General features: G+C 40.7%; 1 protein-coding gene across 3 annotated transcripts in view; it reads right to left on the reverse strand.

Annotated features, from left to right (window-relative positions):
- The window catches only part of SCAF11 (SR-related CTD associated factor 11), a 75301-nt gene that overhangs the window by 47567 nt on the left and 5105 nt on the right, over positions 1 to 22629 (reverse strand). For 2 of the 3 annotated variants that reach the window (XR_002091887.2, XM_014601036.3), the window contains exons 2-3: positions 7850 to 7930; positions 5196 to 5356 (exon numbers count right to left, since the gene is read on the reverse strand). Coding sequence is in view for 2 of the 3 variants with exons in the window: in XM_014601036.3 (XP_014456522.2) it covers positions 5196 to 5356; positions 7850 to 7910 (222 nt within the window). In the remaining variant the exon portion in view is untranslated. Of the gene's footprint in view, positions 1 to 5195; positions 5357 to 7849; positions 7931 to 21375; positions 21396 to 22629 lie in introns of those variants that run through there. The other variant, XM_019492820.2, reaches the window with a different exon arrangement.

Raw genomic sequence — 22629 nt, forward strand, 5'->3', positions numbered from 1 at the left:
TATATATACAGTCAAGCCATTAACTTTCTCTAAAAGTGCAAAGTTTCAAGAAATTAAAAGAATAAAGGATATCCAACAACAATGCACTTTTTTTTTGTAAAAACAGATTAAACAGAGGCTTCCTGATGAGCGATTTAAATGCAATAAGGAGAAAATCTACCTCCGTGAAACAAAATGTATCAGAATATTCAGTTAAGAAGTTATATTTATATAAAATTACCTGCCACTTTTTTCCTACAGAGTAACAAGCTTTACTTCACCTTATACAAGAACATTTGCGTTCTCATGTTTCAAAGGTACAAAACTATATCCAAGAAAACAAAAACCTAAGTAGCAACCTGAAAATTATGGCCTGAAAAGTTCTTTTCCATCCTCCAAAATTCACAATATTTTTTAAAACGTACAATTAGCACATACACACACAATCAAGGTAAAAAAAATTCTGTTGCTCAACAAGGCTTCAACCTCTATGAAACTTCTATTTACTGTAAAAGAATTAACACAAGACACCTGATGCAACCAACAATTTTTACTTGTACCGATTACCAGGATTTAAAACCATTTCACTCATGCTCCTCCTCATTTCAAAAAGTGTGTTTTGATTAAATGTGAGCTAGCAGGTAATAGCTAAAATGGAATAAAAGTCTAGTGAGGACAAAACACTTCACAATTTTCTTTTAGAGGTACCTCAACTTATTAAACACACAATTTTTACAAGCTTCAACAGACTGCAGTACCCCCCAAAAAACCTGAAAATCAGAAGCTGCTGTCTTCTTCAGGATTTTAATTTTATAACTAGGGACCTAATTAACTTGCGGTTTTGTAGAATTCACGGAAACTGAAATCTGGGATGGTCCGCAAAATCCACAAGATCAACCAAAATACTTAAAAATAAAATGCTTAAAAATGGTGGTCCCTGCTGCTGGGAGGGGAAAGTGCTGTCTGGCAAGGCAGCCTGAAGGGCAGCAGACAAGATGGCAGCTTCTCCCTCCTCCCCCAGCCAGTGCCTCTTTGCCAATCAGCACTAAGGGGTGGGGCAGCACAAAGGGCAGCCAGCGATCAAGGTGGTGGCTGCCCCCTCGTCCTTTCTCCCCCCTGGGGCCTCTTCGACAATGAGGGTACAGGGGCACCACAAAAAAAAATCAGCTGTGAGCAGGCCAAGAAAAACCCTTCATCTCACTACAATGTAGTAGGGAGATGAGGCTATGAATAGGGACCTACTTAAATCTCTCTCCAGTAAGCTAACACACAGGAAAAATGTCCCTTTTCTATTAGTGAAGATGCACCCAAAGTGGGAAAAAAAAGAAAGAAAAGGTATGTTTTTTCTCCTACCCTGAAACAATGCAGGCTAGAACATGGATACTACTGCTGAGCACACGCTAAATCACTGGAGACCAACCCTTTTGGCAGGTATAGCACAAATTAGCCCTGCATCCTCCCAAATGCCATTCCAATCCCCTTCCCCATCTGTTGCTCTGCTTTCTGCTGCCTAACTAGTCCGCTGCTCTGCTTTCTACTTCCTGCCCTGTGTTGCCTGCCTGATCTGCTGTGCACCAATAGGCTGCACCCATAACACCTGTTGCACTGATGCCATAGATTGGCCACCCCCATGCTAATAATGTAGCAGTAGAAGCAATAATACAAACCACTACATGACTGCTCTTCTATTGAATAGTTTCTTCAGAAATGGTAGAGTATACCAAGTCCTTCATTTTTCCTGATTTACTTCCTCTTCAGGAGAGAAGCTATAAGAATTGGATAAGAGTAACTCTACCAGTTCACATATCTACTAGTCCACTTTCTACAAGAATTTGGTAGACTAGTTCAAAAGACTGCTTTATATTTTGCATTTCAGGAGTTTTGTATGTTAAAATATACAATTGTGAACTGACCCTCTTCACCACCACCTCTGTGGATACTCTTGATAATTAAGAGACTCTGAAAAGTTAGTCAAAATAACTATGAAAATTCCCAAAATATACTAAATAAATATATTCCAGGATGATTTTATGGGATTATTCCATTTTGCCAACAAAGCCAGCTCCTCAACACCCCTATGATTGTAACTTTGGAGCAATTACTGATCTCGACAATATGAACCAACATCCATCCACACAAGTTGCACCTGATTTCCAGTAGCATTTGAATGAAGTTATGTAGAAACAACCATATTCCACCTTAGCATTTTCCAGTGCTAATTGAGAGAAAAAAAATTAAGGAATCCTATAAGTGTAGTAGGGTGCTAGAATGAACCTAGCACAGAGATTATTATTCTATCACATCAGCGTGTGATCATGTCATGTTTTTGTTAAGATCAATACTCAGTTATGAAATGGCAGAGAAAAGAAAACAGGTTGCTGTAGTAAATCCCTTCACTTTGGCACTTGCTAAATGGCTCTCATGTAAAAACCCATCTTTCCATTTTAGAATTTATGATCTGCAAAGAAAACACGAGTCCCTGTGTAATCCACCATGTGAGATGCCCAGGGACAAAAACACTTCAAAAGATAAAAGTTTATTTATCTATATAGTCAACTGAAACTTGTTTGATGCAGTCACCCCAATGGCTAGATACACACTGAACTTTGGTTGAACCAGTATCCCACTCTTCACTCAAATGTAAATGAAAGAAATGAGAAAGCAGAAGAAAAAGGAGAAATAAGTGAAGGAGAAAAGAAACATAAAATAAATAACTAATCTCCTAGGCTGGTGGGGACATTACAGAGTGGCAATAGTGATGAGGTATAATTTTGTTATCCATAACATGGAGTGATGGGGGTATACAGTAGCATAACCTACCTGGAAAAGGATGCGCCAGGCAAAAAAAGCTTTGAAAGCAACTGTCCTAAACTATTTTCTTTGAAAGAATGAATGTCATCTTTGCTGAAAAAATGCAAGGTGATAAAGTATCCACCCACAGATTTTCAAAGTGGATCGCTGGATGCACACTATGCTGTGAATTACCTAAGGATGCCGACACCAGGAATTACTGGGGGTAATCCACCAATCCCATGCATCTTCAATGCTGTCCCTTAAAAATGTTTCCATCACTTCAAGTACCTTTCAAAGGCAGTGTGCATGCTATCTGTTCTTTTGATAAGGCAGTAATGTGTCTACAACATTGGGCGGGGGGAAGGAGAGGATGGGGACATGGAGGTATACAAGTAAAACCTTCACCCTCTATGTTGTGAAGACATTGCTTTTGTGTACCAAATTGGGGGAATAAAGCCCTCAAAACTCTACCTTCCTTGCAAAAGATGACATTTAAAAATAAAAGGAAGAGAAAGTTGGTTGGGTTTGGGCATCATCAGTAGAAATAACCTTCAACACATTTATCCATTATCATGATATTCCATACTGTTAAGAAAAACTGGCAAGGGCATGGTTTCAAACAGAACAAAAAGAATGGAAACAAAACCCAAGCGATTCAGAGATGATAATCATCATCCTTTTCTGTTATACCCTCTAATGTTTTAATATTGGTTCATAAAAGCACCAAGAAGAACATCAGGAGAGTTGTCTTCCATTTCTAGTAGAAATCACTTCAGTAAACTTCCTCTTCATTAAAAATTAACCTGCGTGCCATAAAGTAGGGGAAAGGAGAGGAATTTCAGAAAAAGATCACTGCTCTTAAATGATGGACCCTGGACTACTGTCTATACTTCCTATGGCATATCTGAATGTTGAAGCCAGAAAGTCCATATCATTATTGTGCTAGTCATCAGCAGGGATCTGGGTTTCCGTTTCCCACGGAAAAAAGGAGAAAAACACAGACCCCTGCATTTTCCTTCAGTAAAAGCAGGATTTCTTAAATTTAAGCAGAGAAACCTGTGGATTTTATAGTTTTGCAAAGAGTTCTCTACAGGCTGGCAAAGGTCCAGCCTGCAAGGGGTTGGGAAGGAGCGGAAGGAGGGTGGTCAGACAGGGGATGCCACATGCATGTATACATACATGACTGCTGGGAACCTGGAGAGCGACTCCTGTAGGTAAGTGGGGTGGGGGGTAGTGGGGATTGGGGTCCCCACAGGGAAGGAAGGAGGGAGGAAGAGTTGGGCAGGGATAGGGCTGGAATGCATGGCTGCAGGGCCCCAGTGGGTAACAGGACAGGGCCATGGGCAGCTTGTACGGGGGATGGGAGGACCTGTGCCCCACAGATCTATGCATGGGACAGGGGCAGGCTGCCTGCTGCAGACTCAAGCTCTTATCCTGCTGCCTTCCCTCAGGGTTTCCACAGCCTACCGGGTGTGACCCAACATTGCAAGAAACAGTGGGGCTATGCGGGGATCTCCTTGCCATAAAGAGTTAAACGGATACGTGACTAGTTCAACCAACAACTCATTTATTCTAGTTGGGAGGACAAAACAAGTGACTGATCTATACAATAGTGAAGAGATAATGTTAACTAAAATTCAATTTAACTCAAAGGAGAAAACTTAAATATAAAATTGTTTCCTTCAAACTAGAAACATAAAATACGGCTATAGAAAAAAAAAAAACCAGCATATACCAACACATGTTGTTTCTCTACTTCCAAATAAAATCAAAATTGGCTGGTATTCTCAGACAACCTAACCCACAGCAGCAAAATTAGTGTTAAGCGAGGGAAAAGACTTGTAAAAGTCATAAGAAAAAATGCAAACGACAAAAGAAAGCTTTTCCATTAACTTTCAACAAATAACAAAACCTAAACAATAATTACTGATTATAACAGTACAGCAAAACTGCAGCTATGATCATTACTTTTATGCACCAAGTTATTAAATGTATGCACAATTAAGGATATGAAGGTTTTGCAGAGCTAAAAAGTAAAAAAAAAAAATGAAGGGCTGATAGAGTGGGTATAAAAAAAACTACAACAAAACATTTTTTATATAACTAGCAAGTGCAGTTATAACAACAGGTTATCCTAACTTAACCCTCCAACTGCCCATCATTAATTGGCTTTCTAGTATGCATCACAAGAGAAGTTGGGAGCTAGCTCCCAGGAAAGGAAATGAAAGGTATCCCATTATTTCATTATACTGTAAAGAAAGCTATTTCATTGTAAGTATAATTAAATCTTTTATTTTTAAATCAATTAGAACACATGTTCATAAAAAACAGTGGTAACTGAATTAGTAACTATGTCAGCCAACTAATTATTTTCCCCATTACAATTTCAGAAAAAGAGATGTAATGTATTCCAAGAGACTAACCTCTGCCCATTTGAGAATACAGGTCATGCAGAAGATGTGACTGCAGTTTTCTGGAAAACCAACTTCCTGTTCTAGAAGACAATTTAGACAGATTGGGCACCTGTCACCTTCATCATATAACAAACCAGCAGAACAGGAACAGCTGTCTTCTTTTTCTTCACCTGTTATTAACAATGACACTTTCAAATTTGTTGCCATTTTGGGAAACAGTTATGTAGATATAAGAATCAGTTTATTGAATGTAATATTATGATATATTTGAATCTCCTTAGTTCCTCAAATTAGTATGCAATACTATCTGTACGATACATTAACAGTTAACATGGTGAATTTATAAAAGCAGAGTAGGAAGCTAATTATCAAGGTTTCAGTTACTTTCTAGTCAAGCTGCTAACCAAAACAGCTTAGTTCACGAAGGAATGAGTAGTTGACTAGGAAAATCCTGAAAAGCAGAAACACCTATTATTTTCTGTACAAAGTAAAGTAAGTTAACTCTCAGCCTTTAAAAATAAAACTTAAGGATGACAAGTTATTGAACTAGCATTTTCCTACTGCATTTGGCATGAATACTTCACGTAAAAGCCTACCATTGACTAAACACTGCTCATGTTTCAGGTACTTCAACATATCAGGATGAATTAAATGAACAAACTATCTACCTTATTTTAGTTTGAGTGAAATTACAAAACTAAAATTGCATCCAACTAATCTACTATCAGCAATCCAGGCTTTCCACTTGCCACGGAAAAAAAACACAGATTTTCTCCTTTACAAGTGAAAACCACGGATTTCCTCTTTGAAAAGAGAAAGGCAGGAAGCTGTGGGTTTCCCCCTGCAGGCTGGAAGAGTTCTAGTGGGAGAGGGGGAGGCCCACAGGTGTTTCATTTTAAATCACAGGTTAAAAACCCCCAAATCCTCATTTTTCAAAGAATTCGGGATTTTTAAACAGAGAAAACCAGGATCCCTGCTTATTATGCTTATTGTTCCTGTGCCACCTCTGGGAATTTCTTGCCCCCTCTTCCAACTGTTTAATAAAACAAACAAACAAAAACAGTGCTGTGCTTGGCTTTCACTCCTCAGACATAAGGAAGAATGTCTTGCATTAGAAAAGCCTGTTTATCCAATTATGCAGTTGGTCCAATAATATATAACCTTAAAAAACCCTTGCGTTCTCAGTTCCTGAACCACCATGGCTAACCATTCTAACACTACTTCTAACTTAATAAATTCCTACTGCATATGGTAAATGCAGCAGTGTGCATTTAAGTGTTCTTAAATCTGTTACAACCTTGTTTTCAAAACTAGGACTTGTTTTCAAAACCAGTTATCATATTTTCTTAAATATAACATGCCTAAGTATAATACACACCTTGCTTTTGAAAAGCATTATAAAGACCTTTTTTGCCAGAATTATGGCTGCAGAGAGCACGGACAGGACAGAATCTTCAGCTGACTCATCCTCTTTCTGGCTTAACTAAAACCCTAGCTGCTACTGAAGACTGGTCTCCATGAGTAGACCTATAATTAGGGACCTACCGAGTTCATGGCAGAAGCAGAGTATGTGGCAGCTCTTTTAATCTTGCGTGTTCCCCTGCGCACACCTCACCCCTTGGCCCCTGCCTCACTGCTGGTTAGCAGAGGACCCGGAAGCTAAAACCATGGCTTTAAACACAGTGCCATTTTTGCCTCCTTGCCAGCCAGCAGCAAACAGGAGGGCCATCTGGGGCCCCTCAGCCAATTAGTAGCCCGAGGCAAAAATGGCACCATATTTAAAACCACAGTTTTTGCTTCTCTGCTGACCAGAAGTGAGCTGCAAGCAGGGCCAATCAGCAGGGTAGGGGGAAGTGGGGAACCTGCAAGATTAAAGGAGCCACAGCACACCCTGCTTGCGCCATGAATTTGGTAGGTCCTACCTACAAGTTTGAAAACAGCTGAAGGGCTGTGAAACAGGGTAAGATCACAAACCCTAGCAGACAGCAAAACTGCCCTAAGAAGGGTTAGCTTGACTAGTGGAATGACCATTAGAAAGGAGAGATGATTGTTAACACCTGTGAAGAGAAGAGCAACAGGCCATTAACTCAATGGCATATTAATAGGCCACTGACTCCCTCAGCTGCCTGAATAATGCCAGAGCTGCTGCACTGCTGAGCAGGAATCAGAAGAGGGGCAAAATATCAGCTTCTCTCACTCTAAAACTGGGGGGGAAGGGGGGGGGGAGGAGGAGGCTGATTTGGGGGAAAATGGTGTGTGCTGTATGCAAGAAAACACAGCAATATAAATTACCCAGTTTTAGTTTTTTCTTTCAAGTTGATAAGACATGTCCTCCAACGCTCTTTCAACTCAAAACACAGATGAAGACTACTCTGTAATTTAGCAGCAATAGCTGGGGGAGTGCTGGGGCACCCCCTGCCTGAAATATTGGCTTGTGTCTGACAACTATGATCAGGATAGAGTTACCACAAGTAACAGATTTGGGGGTCTTCAATGGGAAGAGAAACATTTGTTACACTAACTTAAATTTATAAAGTTTTACTTCTACCACCTACAATGCTTTAGTTCAGCAGAAGATAAACGATGTAAAATTAACTTTGACTATCATTCATTTTATTATGTTACAGTATAGAAGTGATATATATAGATATATATCTACACACCTTCCATGTCTTCATGTTTTTGACCCTCAACATCTGGAACGTATTGCTTTTTGTTCTTCATCTCTATTTGAGAAATACAATCTGTAAAACATTAAAGCAATAATTCAGTTTTTCTTACTATGTCTATATTCCAATTTTAAACATTAAACCACTACCAACTTCATGAAGATACAGGTTTCCCCTGATTTATGCGGGTTCTTTATATGTCAATTCGCTCTTATACGATGAGCATATTTAGACACAACTTGTTATATGCGAGGTAAATCGCTTTTATGCAAATCAGCATAGACGACCCCCCCCCCCCCACCTAAACAGGTAAGTCTGTGGGGGGAGGGAAAAGGGCCAACACCACCTGCCTGCAGCTACTGGGCTGCACCATGCTCTACCTGTCTCCCCGCATCTGGGCTCCGCTTGTCCCCACTCACCTCTGCTCCTGGGCTGTGCAGTGCCCTGGTGCAGGCAGCTGACTTTGGCCTCTCCTGGGGCTGCTGCAGCAGGAGCTGGGGTGTGTGGGGACAGGCAGAGCCCTGGGGGGTTTGGGACACAGTGCAGCCCAGCGGCTACGGGCAGCTAGTGTTCGCTGCTCCCACAGCTGCTGCAGCAGGGACTGGAGTGAGTGCCACTCTATTCCCTCCGCTTTGCTGCCTTGTACAACCCTGGGAGCTGCACCCCTCTGCCTCCCCCTTCCCTAGTCCCAACTTCACTCCTTCCCTCCCCACCATGAGAACCGATCCCTATTTGTTACACTGTAAAGTGGGTTCGCTTTATGAGAATTTGATTTATGCACCATTCTCCAGGAACGCGTGTACCGCATAAATCAAGGGAAACCTGTATTCCCAATGCTTTACACTAGTTCATTAGATAATTGCAGAGCAGAGGTGTCTGGCAGGAGGAGTAGCAGAAGGCAGCTATGAACCATTTAATATGAACACTTTGTAGCCATTTTTATTTTCAGTGTCTCACTGGACCAGTTCAAATAAAGTAGATGGCTAATCTAAAAAAAGACAAAAAACGAAAAACCCTGTAAAATTGAGACGTACCCATTTAAATATCAAAACTGTATGAATACAAGTGCTGCAACTGACATATAATTATATAGGTAAACTATACAAATATTCTTCTCAAACTCTAATATTGTAAAATAGTCATATTGTAAAGGAAAAGCATTCATTATTATTAAAATAACATTTGCTACTCTTAAGTTTTCTTGGTAAGTTGATCCCATTAGTCTTCCTACCAAGCTACCCCTTCTCTATCACTACCAAAGCAACTGGATTCTGCCATTTACCTCCCTACCAGTTATGGAGAAAGAACCAGCAGGTTTTAGATGTGTGTGGAGGAATAGGAAAACTGACTGATCCTGCAAACCTAAACAGAAAGTACTGTGGTAGAGACAACGGAGGGGGGTGAGGCAGGAATATTTTAATCACGAGGAAGGTAAACTCCTGTTCTAATTTCCAAAAGGATCACAAGATGGAATAAAATATAGGTCTAGTAATAGGTCAAAAGTATAGGTACAAATTTAAGAGTGTCATGGGCACAGCATACACAGATAAAATGGTCAATAGGTACTGTCATCTGTTGAAGAGTGACACATGAGAAGAGGAAGGACAAAAGAAGTCTCTGGTTCCTCCATCCCACATGACTCTCAGACTGCAAAGTAATAAACCAGAAATACAGGTTTGAAGGCTAGCCTGTTTACTGCACCAGGAGCTAGAATATCGTCTCCTTAGCTTAGCTTAGGGAATGGAAAATAAAAGGGAGTCCTTCCTCTTTCTGCTTTTACTATAATGGATCTCTCTCTTCTTTTCACCATAAAGTAATACCTTGACAAAGTAAAACCTGCTGTCACTAAGCCATATGTATTTAAATCTCCCCTTCTTTTTGAAGTTTAGACTCCTGTGGCCATACCTATATCCATCTCACCTAAATTTGGCCTAACTTGCCCTTTAAACACCTGAGTCCAAATGAACACTTCATAAAAACCTGCCTAAATGGCGAGGCACCTACATTTTTGTCAGGAAAACTACTGAAACTGGCAATGCACACGCCTGGAGGTATTGACATCTTGAGCAAGGTGAGCATCTCGGGGTCTCTCTCATGCCTAAGCCTACTTGGGGATTCAGTGTAAGCTTTCCTATTCCTAAATCCATGAAGTACCTGGGTACGCTCAGATCATTCCCTACATATACAAAGACAGCAGGGAGTTAAAACACTGCTTTCAAAAAAGGTGGTGATGGTAGTCACCTTTTACGTAACAGCTTAATGGTTAAAGCATTTGCCAGGGAATTAGACCAAAGCTCTGTGCTCTCAGCAGAGTCTACACCAGAAAAAAACCCTGTCACCAGAAGTCATTCTGTTGGCAAAAGTTTGCAAGTTGTCTTTTTTCCTTATGTCTAGAGCCCCTCATGAAAAATTGTTATTGCATGTAACTGCAACAGCTGCCACACACTTGGTTATGTTGACTAGATATGCTGATTTAAGTTTGCAGGAGTAGATAAATACTCATTTACAGATCTGTCTACATCCTAAATTTGGCATTTTGGACAGGCACATTTTTTAGGAAAGCAAACAGTGGGAGGAAGAGTCAGGAACCAGTAAGTTTGGACCTTCTAGGACAGAGTTTAAGTAACTTCTTGAATGTTTAAAAGAGGTAGAAAATTGCTAAGGCAATGGCACAGTTTCCCACTATTAAGCAATAAGGGAATGGGTCTTTTCTTCAGTCCTCAACCAGAGAGTGGAGAGAGATACAAAAAACATTTTAGAAAATTAAAGCAAGTGAGAACATAAGTAGGAATTAAACCAACTCCCTACCACTATGCATTTGCTCTTACAAAGACTCAAAAGATACATGCACACAAAACAACTACCATAAAGTAAGCTACAATACAAACTTGCAGTGAATCAGTTATCCCTTGATAACCACCTGTGTTTTCACTCAAACTCTGGTAAATCAATGAAAAATAAGTTAAACTACATGTAAGTTGGACAACTCTACTCACTTTTATTGAGGGAAAGTTAACTTTGCTTATGAGAAGGGATCCAGGTTTTCCATTAGCTGCGGAAAAACATGGATTTTCTCCTTTAACAGAGAAAAAAAAGTGGGAAACCATGGGTTTTTCCTTGCAGGCTGGTAGTGTTCCAGCCTGCGAGGGGCTGCTAGAGGCTGGGGGAGGGGGACATAGGGGTAACATGTGCAAGGGTGCATGCACTCTTGCACACAGCAGCCAGGCAAAGCAGTGGAGCAGCTCCCACAGCTGCTTCCAGGTAAGTCTATGGTGGGGGCAGGGGGAGAAGGCCACAAGCAACACAGGGGTGCACAGGCAATGTGGTGGATGGGGCACATGGCCCCCTCAAGACTTCTGCACTCACAGCAGGTTGTGGAGCACAGGGCTGCAGTGGGGTCAGACCAGCTGTGGGAAGCAGCTGCCTCTGTGGCCCAGTGGGCAAGACCTGGCACAGGAGAGAGCACCGTGCTGCCATGGCCAAGTTGAGGCACTCCCCGCCTGCCCAGCAGCAGTGGGGGTACAACTCTGCACCACTGTCATTCCTCACCTTGGCAGCCATGGTGGTGCAATACTCCTCCTGCACTGGGTCATGGAGGCAGCTCCTGCCCAGAGCCAATCCAACCGTGCTGTCGTCCTGCATTCTGCTCTGGGTGCAGAAGTCTCAGGGGCCATGTGTCTGACCCTGCCCACTGTGTCACCTGTGTCCCCCACCACCCCATGCTGCCTGTGCACACATACATCTACTCCCTCTCACACACTGGAGGGAATTGAGCTCGGAGTGAGGGGCACCAGCATATCAGAGCTGCTCAGCACCACAAAGCAGTGATGGGGACAGCCGCAGCTGGACACATATCCTGGTGAGTGAAAGGGGTAGGGGGGAGCCGATTTTCTACAATAAAAAAAAAAAACCAAAAATCAAAACAGCAAATATTTAGATTTAGATTTTTTTTATAATGACTGAGGCACTGGTAGGCTTACAAAATGCTTTAAAATTTGAAATATATCAATAAAACAATACATTCAACTGATACATACATATATACAGGTGTCATTTTTTTTTTTTTTAAATCACAGAAAAATGCAGATTTTGGGTTAGCTTTTCTTTTTAAAATCAGAGCATCTCGGATTTTTAAAAAGAGAAAACCAAGCTCTCCCACTTATGAGATAAAAATAAGTATATAAGGAGTCACCATGGAGCAGCTGACAAATTAAGTTCATGCTTTAGGTCAAGGCTGTCCAAGTAACAGCCAACAGGCCACATGCAGCCAGGGAGAGGTTCATTTTCTGCTGTTTCCCTCAGCGCTCCAGCTGCAAGCAGCTGGGGTTTCTGGGCTCTTCTTCCCTCCTCTGGCTTCTGGTACCTGTCCCTAGGAATAGGACAGGGCTGAGCAACCCATGGTACTGGAGGAGCCCAGGGCCAGGGAGCTGAGGATAGGACCTGGGTTGCCCACATGCACAATGCAGCAAGGGGGCACCTGCAACCCAAGGTATCTGTGACTTCTGCTAGTGCAGCTAGTGGCATGTGCAGCTTCTTCATGGTCACTTCAAGGTTGGACAGCCCTGCTCTAAGCTGTGGCAATATCTTATGGAGTCCATACTTTAACATGCAGTCACAGAGATGCATCTGGTACTTACTAATCCCTATTCATTAAATATTTAAACAGGACATGGAATAAACACATTTTTACATTTAACTTCCCCATAAACATGGAAGCATACAAATGCCTAAATCAGGTTCTTTCAAAGCACAATATTCCAAGTAATTACAGGTATAAAAATAATAATTTACACTATAGCAAACAAACATATGACAATTTAAACAAATGAACTAAATTGATATGAGCTGTCTAAAGTATGTCTACAGAGAGGCTTGCTTGAATTTAGAAACATTTTACTTTAACGCAAGCTGTACATTTAGACAAGATCTTGCTTTTAAAGTTTGCAATTAAGGATGTGCATTAATTAAGGATAATTTACTATCCCCAACCTTATTTTAGGCACTTCCTCACACTCCACTCATAAAAAAAAAACAAACAAAGAAAAAGATGATATCCCATGACTCTTGCCTGTATAGACACACCTAACAACCTCACTAATCTCCACTGAACTTGCCATATTAGACTTGCCTAACAGTCTGAAGTGACAGGCAGCCAAAAGAAATGAGATTAGTTTATTTGTGCTATCAAAAGAAGTGGCTGCCTTATGCAACAACAAGAAAAAACTTACTGAAGCAATGAGTTAAAGCAGAATCACAATACAATAATTTCTATTTCAGAATAAATACATTTGTTTTAGAAGAGTTTTAAAAACAGTAAAAGCTGACCAATGATTTTTAATTGACTGCTGTTTTGTAAACAGAGAAGGGGTTTTCCCCAATACAATTTTTAATTAGTTTGAGTTTGTGTAAAGGTGCTGAAACCAGAAACAAGTCCACCTACTTCTATACTTGAAAAATCTTTTCACTAGGTCAGGGGTGGCCAAACTGCAGCACATGCCACAGGTGGCATGGGCAGCCTGTGTGTGGCACACAGTAGATTGAAGAGGGAATAGATAGCACAGTGCTAATAAAGCAGGGAGCAGAAAGCAGAGCAACAGATCAAGCTGGGAGCACAGAGGGAGCAAAAAGCAGCACAGCAGATTGGGAAGGGGAAGGGATTGGAGTGGCACTCAAGGAAGGTGTAGCACTAGGTATTGATCACTACAGTTCCAGAAAGGATCTCTCTGAGGTTCCATACAACTCTGCAAAGATCAATTAAAAACAATGAATACACCCTTCAATTCTGCATCATCTGGCCCAGACAGGTCCAGAAGCTAGAAGATTCCTTACATGTACATTAAATAAGGAAGTAAACCCACAAGGGACCACAACCCAAGTCTCTCGAATGCTAAGAAATCCAACCAAGAAACCTATACCATGGTCAATTTGACCAAATCAGCTCCCTTCCACTTTGGTCTGAGACCATGCTGGTTTCCTTCTCACTGTACGGACAGTCAAAAGGGAGGCACAGCTTAAGCCTCCCCAGGCTTCTTCCTTTTTCAAGGGATTCTGGTATACAAAAGAGTATGTTTATGTCTTGCTGATATGCGAATGTCCAAGTGACCAACTCCCTTTACTGACCAAGTGTTTCACATTTCTTTCTCCACCTGAAGTGGGACAAAGCATGCAGAATATTCCACTCTCAAACAAAATAGCAAAGCATTACTATAAGTAGAGAACAGATCAGTAAGTTTATTTTCTCACCTTGTAGGAACATTAATTTGTTTTTCTGCTAGATGAAGAATCAACACAGTTCTGGCCAAGAAAGGCAGGTCTCAAGAGTAATGGAATTTTAAAATTTACAATATGCCATCAAAATTGCTTTACAAAAATTAAAATTTTCCCTTAAAGCTGAACAGAGTTTCTTAAAGAGATGGTGCCAATCTTTAAAATTAATCGGTAAGAGAGGCAAGAATTTATTTGTGGTATCTTTTACTCAACTGATTGTATGGTTGGAAGAGCTACTGGAAAGCTTTCACACATCAAGGGTCCTTCCTCCAACCTGAGTTCTCCTAACTATACAGTTGGTCCAATAGAAGGTATCACAAAATTCCTCACTTCTTGTACACTTCCTGGACCAAAGCTACAAAACTTCAACTTGATTTAATCTGTAAGAGGTTCCAAAATTCCAGAGCAGTTTTAAAGAGCAGATTCTAAATTTTGCAGTCATAATCCTATGCCAAAAAGTGAGCTTAACATTTATTCCTTTTAAACTAATCAGGAATAAAATATTGCTCTAAAATTTTTATTGAAACTTTATCAAGTTTTCATTAGGAACACTGTGTAAAATGTAGCTGTTAAAAATTTGTTTAAAAATAAACTGATTAGCAATTCATGTTATTTAAAAACTAGTGATAGCCACTTCATAAAGCGCACACAAACATGGATGAACCATTACCAGGTGAATCATGCACTTGGACCGTCCCCTAGGAGTAAGCACACCAGTAACATGGGTAAAAGAAGCAAGCAAACAAAGGCCAGGTTGACAGTTTCATACTTAATGCTTTAAACAAGCAAAATGAATTTTTTCTAGTGACAAACAAACCCTCCGGAAACATAATTTCACATTTAGATCCAATTTTCATTACATAGCTTTCACTTCAGTTTTGCAGGGAAGCTGTCAAGTAATTGAGGTGTTAGTGTGAATCAGCAGGGCAGAGCATATTGGCCTAAGCAGGTCACACATACACGGCAGATTTCAGCATGGCCTCTGCATTGTACTATACAGACAAAGATTGTCCAGTTTAATTTAGCAGCTCTTCAATAAATCCAAGCTTTATTTTGACAGGAACGCATGAAATTTGGACTATCATTCCTCTTACTGTTAGATCTATTTTAATTAACAAATATTGAATACCACTGAAAGATATGCAGTCTGAAGTGCACCAAGCATGAGATTTCAATATGCTGCCAGGTAAAAAATACAACACTATTGCCGGAGGACAGGTGTAACATAAGCAGTGTTTTAGATATTAGGGTTGTTGGGGGCAATGAGGTATTTGAACATTTTTACAATAGTTTCTAAAAATACTTTCTAGCTACTGAGCAGAGAAAAACCATAAAACAACTAGTAAAAGCTCTAAAAAGGTATCCCTAATCCTATCACTAAGAACCTTCTTAATTCATGGTTTCACAGATTTGTGGAAACTCTGAAATCTGGGGTTGTCTATGAAATCCACAAAAATCAACAACAAAAAGAACAATTAAAATAAAGTGTTGATTTCCCAGTGGGAGCCAACAATCCTCACTGCCAGCAAGGGAAGGCACTGGCTGGTGGGCCAGCATGAAGCACAGCAGACAAGATAGCAGTGGCCCCTCATCCCTCTTCCCCACACTGGGGCCTCTAGGCCAATCAGCACTGAGGTGCAGGCCTCACAAAGAGCAGCCAGCCATCAAGATGGTGGCCACTCCCTCGTCTCTCCTGGGCCTCTCTGCCAATCAGTGCCATGAGGCAGGGCTGTCATGAAACGACCAGACCATTAGAACTTTATGCTACAACTGACTTGCAAAATGCTGAATGCAATCAACTTGCAAAAACTGGTAAGTCCCCCTGCAATTTAGGTAGACTCCTACTTATCTCCAGTCATAAGCTGAAAACATTTCAAACAATGAAGCCATTTCAAACAAAAATCTGTGTTGGTTTTCATTTAACTGAAAACACAAAGAAGTCATTCAACAAAAAATTGGAAATACTATCCTCCCCTCCCCCAACTAGTTCTGAAGGAGCATTACAGATAGCAGGTAGTTAAGAAGTTAAGAGTACTTTGATCAGCACGCAAGGAGCCTGGAATGTGTTCTGTAGTTCATCTTTGATAAATGAAGGGGATACTAAATTTCAAAAGCAAAATTAAAGATGTGTGTGTGTGGAACAGGGCTGTTGGGCAACACTAGTGGGTGAGGTATTTTATCCTGCCCCAATATAAGTAAATGAAAATAAAGTGACAAAAATTGTATGAATGTTTGAGTGCTACTTCTCAGAGCTCCCTTATTACAATTCTATGTCACATTGTAAGAGATTTTGGTACTTGAGTTGTAATTATGTCAGATTTGGTTGACTGGTTTTGCACATGACACTCCAGAACCTGTATTCAGTTAATCATTGAGCAGTTGACATGAAATATTTGGGGGTGGGGGGAGAGAGAAAGGAAAACTAGTGTTTACAAAGAGCAGAGGTAAAAATCAGGTAAGTGATCCAAAAACAAGAGAAATGCATTCTGAAAAATGTAAATACCCTTCAAAAGAAAGACACAAAATATGTAGTTTAGGAATAGAATCATATCATAGAACCATAGAAATTAAGGCCTGGAAGGGACCTCGAAAGATCATCAAGTCCACCCCCTGTGCTCTGGGCAAGAATAGTACCGAGATCAAATGCTTCCAGCAAGATGTCTGTCCAGTGTACTCTTGAACACTTCCAAGGCTGGGCACTGCACCACCTCCTTGGGAAGTCTATTCCAGGTTCTGGTCACCCTTACCGTAAAGTTCTTTCCTACATCCAACCTGAAACTATCCTCAAACAGTTTATGGACATTGCTCCTTGTCCTCCCCTGAGGTGCCTAGAAGCAATGCTTTTTCAGTTGCTTATATGCTTTCTACAAGTATTAATCTCTGACATGCCATTTCTTGTTCAATATTAGCCTAGAAAGTAGTGATGGGTACAGTTTAACATTAGCTATTTTTCAACTAGGCACAAACCACAATTTTTCACTAGTTAAATACTAAATATAACAGCTTTAAAGCAGATATTTTTATACTCATGAGTTTAAACTATGATTCCAAAAAGAAAAATCTTTATCTCAGTCTTTGTGCAAAACACATCTTTAGCATGTGTTAACAAAAACGTTTAAAAAACAGTATACCAAGAAGTAGTGACAAATTCTTCACTTCTGCTGTGAGAAAGAGCCTCAAAAAGAATCAGTATGTCCCAACACATCTACACAGAACAAAAAATTGTTTTAAGCATGCTACACAAGGAAAACGTTCACATAAATCATCACTCTTAAATACACTTATTTATTTCTGTTAAAGTGTTACGGTTCAAATAAATGTATTAATTACAGAACTTGTATGACAAATATTAAGTTATTAAACAACCTTGGCACACTCCACGTGCAGAGAAGGGGAACGGTCATGGTGCTGAGTCACACAATTGAATTTCCTAAATTACCATATTTACTCAAATTCAAGACAACTTAGAATTTGAGGTGACCCCCGCCCTGCAAAAAGTTAGATTCTATACATGGATTATTATAAATCTGTTATAATTTTCCATATATTAGAATGCAATTATCAGAGGGTCATCTTAAAGTCTTCAGTGCTGAGGTGGGTAACGCAGAGGGGTAGGGGCAGGCAGTGTATGTGGGGGAAATACAGGGGGATTTATCCCTGACCCTGAACTCCCCCACTGCCTGGCTCCCTTGCCACTTCTCCCCCACACCCCCCCCAGCACACTGGGTCTCACATCGCTGCTGCCTTAGCAAGTGGATTCCTGCCTCCTCTTCTGACTGTTGGTACTGCAGTTTTACTTGATTTGTGATTCCAAGACTAGGCATTCCCCCCACCGCCCATGTAGAACAGGGGGGACAGGCACCAGGAGACAACAGAACTTGTCTTGAAATGAAACAGTACAGTAGCAAATCAAAATTTTAATGCTGCAATAGAAATAAGTCCAATAAAAACAGAGAACCTGGAGAAGGCTGGAAGAAATCAGATTATAAGACATACCTCTATGCTGTAGGCTTGTACATGCCTCTTTGACTAACATAATTACAAGTTAATGTAAAATTTATAAACACAGTTTACTTACATTAATTGGGAAATGACTAGAAGGAACATTTCCCTAAAGCTATTATTTGTTCTAAGGGGTTGTGCTCATGCTTGTGCATGCATGCGCACACTCATGCACGCACACATATACTTAACTTGGTAATATTTAACTGAGACTGTCCACACACTCTTTTGTACCTCCTCATACTTAAACAAGCCCCTCGCCTCTCTTAAAATTAGGAAGAGTTTAAATCAAAAGCAAAATAAGCCACTTTTAAAAAATAAAAGCTTCTCTCTCCTAGGTTGTTCCAGCCTCCTTTCTTTTTCCCCATATGCCAGGTGGAGCTGCAGGAGCTACTCTGTACTGAAGGAAGACCCAAAACCAACAACTTACCAAAGCTTCTATTGGCCATCTATGCAACTGCAGCCATCTCCAAATGCAAACAGCAAAATGCATGATGGGTTGGCCTGCTGCCTACTCAACATGACTGCATTTTATAAAAGCTGACTTTTATAGCAGCTATCTGCATTTTATTTCTGGTTTTCCCTTGCCCCCCCCCCCAGCAATAACTTTGGGCTTTCTCTGGGGTTTCAGGGAAAAAGCCAAGGAAAAAAAGAACTGTTTGGGTCTTGAATATCATTCACATTTACACTTACCTAACAATGATAGGTCTGAGAGTTCATTACAATTTTTAGAATTTAATTGTTTCATAACAAGTTAGCTTGTTTTTTGTAATTAGCATAAAGTATCTGACCTACTGAAGATTAAATTCTCTCTCTTCACTGTCTTAAAACATTAATGCTTACAATATTTGACCCCTATTAAAAATATTTAACCAGTTATCTGACTTTTTTTTTTTGGACTGGCCAAATGCCCAACCCTATCAGTGAAGGATTCTTATTCTTAAGTGTAGGTTAAGGGTTCCCCCAACTGAGAAATTAACTACAACTAGTGCAACATAAGGCAAGGTAAAGGTCACTGTCAATATTGCCGGAATAAGAAGTTACTTTACAGTTACTGGCTCCTGTAGACAAGCTGGCCTCACAAATACCTGTCTAGGCCATGCATATAAGACCGGGTTCCTTTTGAATTAGCAGCGTCTGGTATAGTTTAGTATGTCCCTAAGTTTCATATGACTTTGTAAGGCTGACCTGGAGAGCATCTCCAACTGGTACTCCATTCCTTCGCTGATCAGAACACTGGTTCTCAATTAAGGCGTCGCAAGATGCTTTTCAGGGGTGTCATTGTGCTGTTATGAAGTTAAACTGCTTGGAAGACACTGTGCAGAACTGGACCAGGAAGCAGCTGGTATAGGGGGGAGTAACACATGACAGCTCTGCCTGATAGGAGGTCCCGTAGCATAACACAAGCATAACTCGGGTGATTTGTATGGAGGTCCCATACAAATCACCTGACACGACAAAAGGCCATGGACCATGGATGTTCTCTTAAATTACCATGAGGAAACAGATTTAATAAAACTAATTTTTATATATAGACTTTGGAGAAATCAAAATCAAAGCTACATCTCCCATTTGAGGAACATAAATGTTGCATGCATACACCACAGCAGCTGAAGCTGGGTCACCTCTTACACACACAGTTACAGCCAGGGCAAAGCCCTTCAGGACAGATATTGTTCAAGAAGCATCCAATCTTATGTGTACTTGGTCACATGCACACCTAGAGGGAGAACTATATGGACAATACCTAGACAACACAGGAAGTGCCATAATGGATCAAGTTCAAAGTTCATCTGGGTTCGGTATCCTATCAATGACCAGAACAAAACATTCACAGAATCATGGAAAAGCAAGGCTGGAAGGCACCTAATCCACTGCCCCTGACATTCACACCCAAGCTATCCTAGACAAATCTTGGAGAAAAATACAAAGGGAACTATCCTTCAGTCACAAAAGGAGACAATCCCATTGCACATAAAGGGGGCCAGGAAACCCTCTTGGCTGAGCAAGAAAATCCAGGGAAGCCTAGGGATGAAAAAGAGACATACAGACTGTGGAAGCAGAGGGTAGCCACAAAGGAGGAATATACCCATTTGGCTTGCACTTGCAGGTAATAAGAAAGGCCAAAGCAGCAATGGAACTTAGGATGGCAACAAAAAATAAGGACTACAAAAAGTCCTTTCACATATACAAGGAGAAAAAAAGAGGGTGCAGGGTAACATAGGACCCCTACAGGACAGGCTAGGGCAATTAATAACAGATAGGAGAGACAAAGCTGAGCTCTTCAATGAGTTTTTTGCATCAGTATTCCTGAACACAGATAAAAACTAGGGGTATGCAAAATGGGCCACATTCAATTTGGATTTGGCCTGAATCAGGGACAGTGATTCGATTCGTTGATTCAGACCACTGTCCCGATTTGATATGGCCAAATCCAAATCTGAAGAATTGATGCCAATTTGGAGAATTGGTGATCTGGCCATAGACACAGCTTTAATGTTTGTTTCTACATATCTCAAGGTACCATGCACAGCCTGTGAACGCTGTGATGCTGGGGCAGATGGAGCGTCCTACAGGAGTGCGGGGAAGAGGGGGGGGCGCGCCCACGTGCTGGGCAGCAAACCCAGAAGTAGACTGGAAGTACTTCCAGTCCAATTCCGGGTCCACTGCTGAACACATGCAGGGGACCCCCCCCTCGCCCCAGCTTGGCGATCAGTCATAGGAGGACCCCAAGTGGCTCCCCCCCCCCGCAGACCCAGGAGGCACCAGTTGCCGAGCCAGGGGGCATGGTCCCCCCCGCACTTCCCTGCAGACTCGGAAGTGGACCAGAAGTGCTTCTGGTCCACTTCCGGGTCCGTTGCCAACCCCCACCCCCATAATGGGACACTCCATCCCGCCCTAGCATCTCACACAACACAAGCTTAAAATTTAGTAAAAGCTACTTAGATTTCCACTTTAATTATATTCAGAGTCTGAACTTTAGCTTTGGCATGTAAAATGTCTGTGTTAACTTTACACAATCTAAAAACTTTTCCAACAAAAATTTCATTAGTACTGTTATGTATAGCCGTGTCAGCCATTAGAATGAGTTTATCAAGAAATACTGGTGAATTACCTTTGGTGCTTTATGATAAATATCTATAACAAAGACATTAATTCAAAGAGATCTGGTACGTAAATAACAGTAAAGGGAAATTAGTTCTTTCAGTATACACAAACTAGCTCACCTGCTTAACAAAATGTATTCATACCTTAGTCCTAGGAAATGCCCAGAACAACTACTATTCAATATACACCATTTCAACTGGACAGAAGACTAAATTGAGCATATTTCCATCCTGTAAAAACAGAAGTTGATAAAACATGAATTCCTGATCTACAAAGAAGTTTTACTTATTAGCTGCATCAGTAACTGATACATTGTTGCAAGATATCTGTAACTGATATCTTGCAAGAATAATAATTAGTTTTGGGTCTAACAGATTTTATACTGTTTTTACAGGCCTGAGGATTCATAAAGACATACACCAGCACTGGTAGGAATGGTACTGAAAGACCTCTAACTGTCTTCCTAAGAAATTGACACATTTCAGCAATGCTGCAACCAGCAAAAAAAATCAAAAGTCCAAACTCTACTGCCCATTTGCTAGTCATTTGGATTTCTGATCCAAATGCTAATAAAGGTAAAGCATAAGTAACCCTCCAAAGACCATGCCAAGACAACCCTTCTCCAAGCTCCACTGAAGCTGCCAAATTCCACCTCATGGATGGTAAACTATTCCAATCTGAAGAATGTAAAGCCTGCAACAGAACAAAGCACAAATATTATGCCAGTGAAAGAAATAATCAGACTTCTTTGAAAAAAAGATCACAACATTCAGTAAGTTCCCAAATAACATGAATCCAATCCACCAACAAACAGCCTATTTTTATTCACATAGTTCAGAACATTTGCCCATCAGGAATGTCTGGACACTATAAAAATAAAAGGCTCAGCCCAAGACTTGCAAGTTTTTAACAAGCCTGGAAGTAAAAGTGCATGGTTAAGTTAAGTAGAAGACAAGGCAAATTTGCACCTTATAGACTAATTAAAGTTGATATTATAGATTTTGGAAGCTTCTGCGCACTGCAGCTCACCTTCCCCTCTGCCCTTCCCATTCTGCCACTTGCATTCAAATTTCTGTGCTTCTTATACACTGCTTTGTGCACATCCTTTCCCAGCAACAGATGGGCGTGAGCTTCAGCCCACAAAAAGTTATGCCAGCTATATCTATTTTGGTTAATCTATAAAAGGTACAAAGTTACTCTGCCTTCTACTTGACTTCAGATTAAACAGATAACTACATCTCTTGTTAAAAGTCAGTCAAACTACTTGTGTCACTCTTGCCAAGTATCATTCAGAGAAGGAATCTTCCCTTCTTTCTTCAAACATGTAGTAGTCCAACTGATAATGAAAAAACACATGACAAATACATCAGTTCTAGTCAGCTATTACTCAGCATCAA

The sequence above is a fragment of the Alligator mississippiensis genome, chromosome 4 (assembly GCF_030867095.1).
Source record: "Alligator mississippiensis isolate rAllMis1 chromosome 4, rAllMis1, whole genome shotgun sequence".
Lineage (NCBI taxonomy): Eukaryota > Metazoa > Chordata > Crocodylia > Alligatoridae > Alligator > Alligator mississippiensis.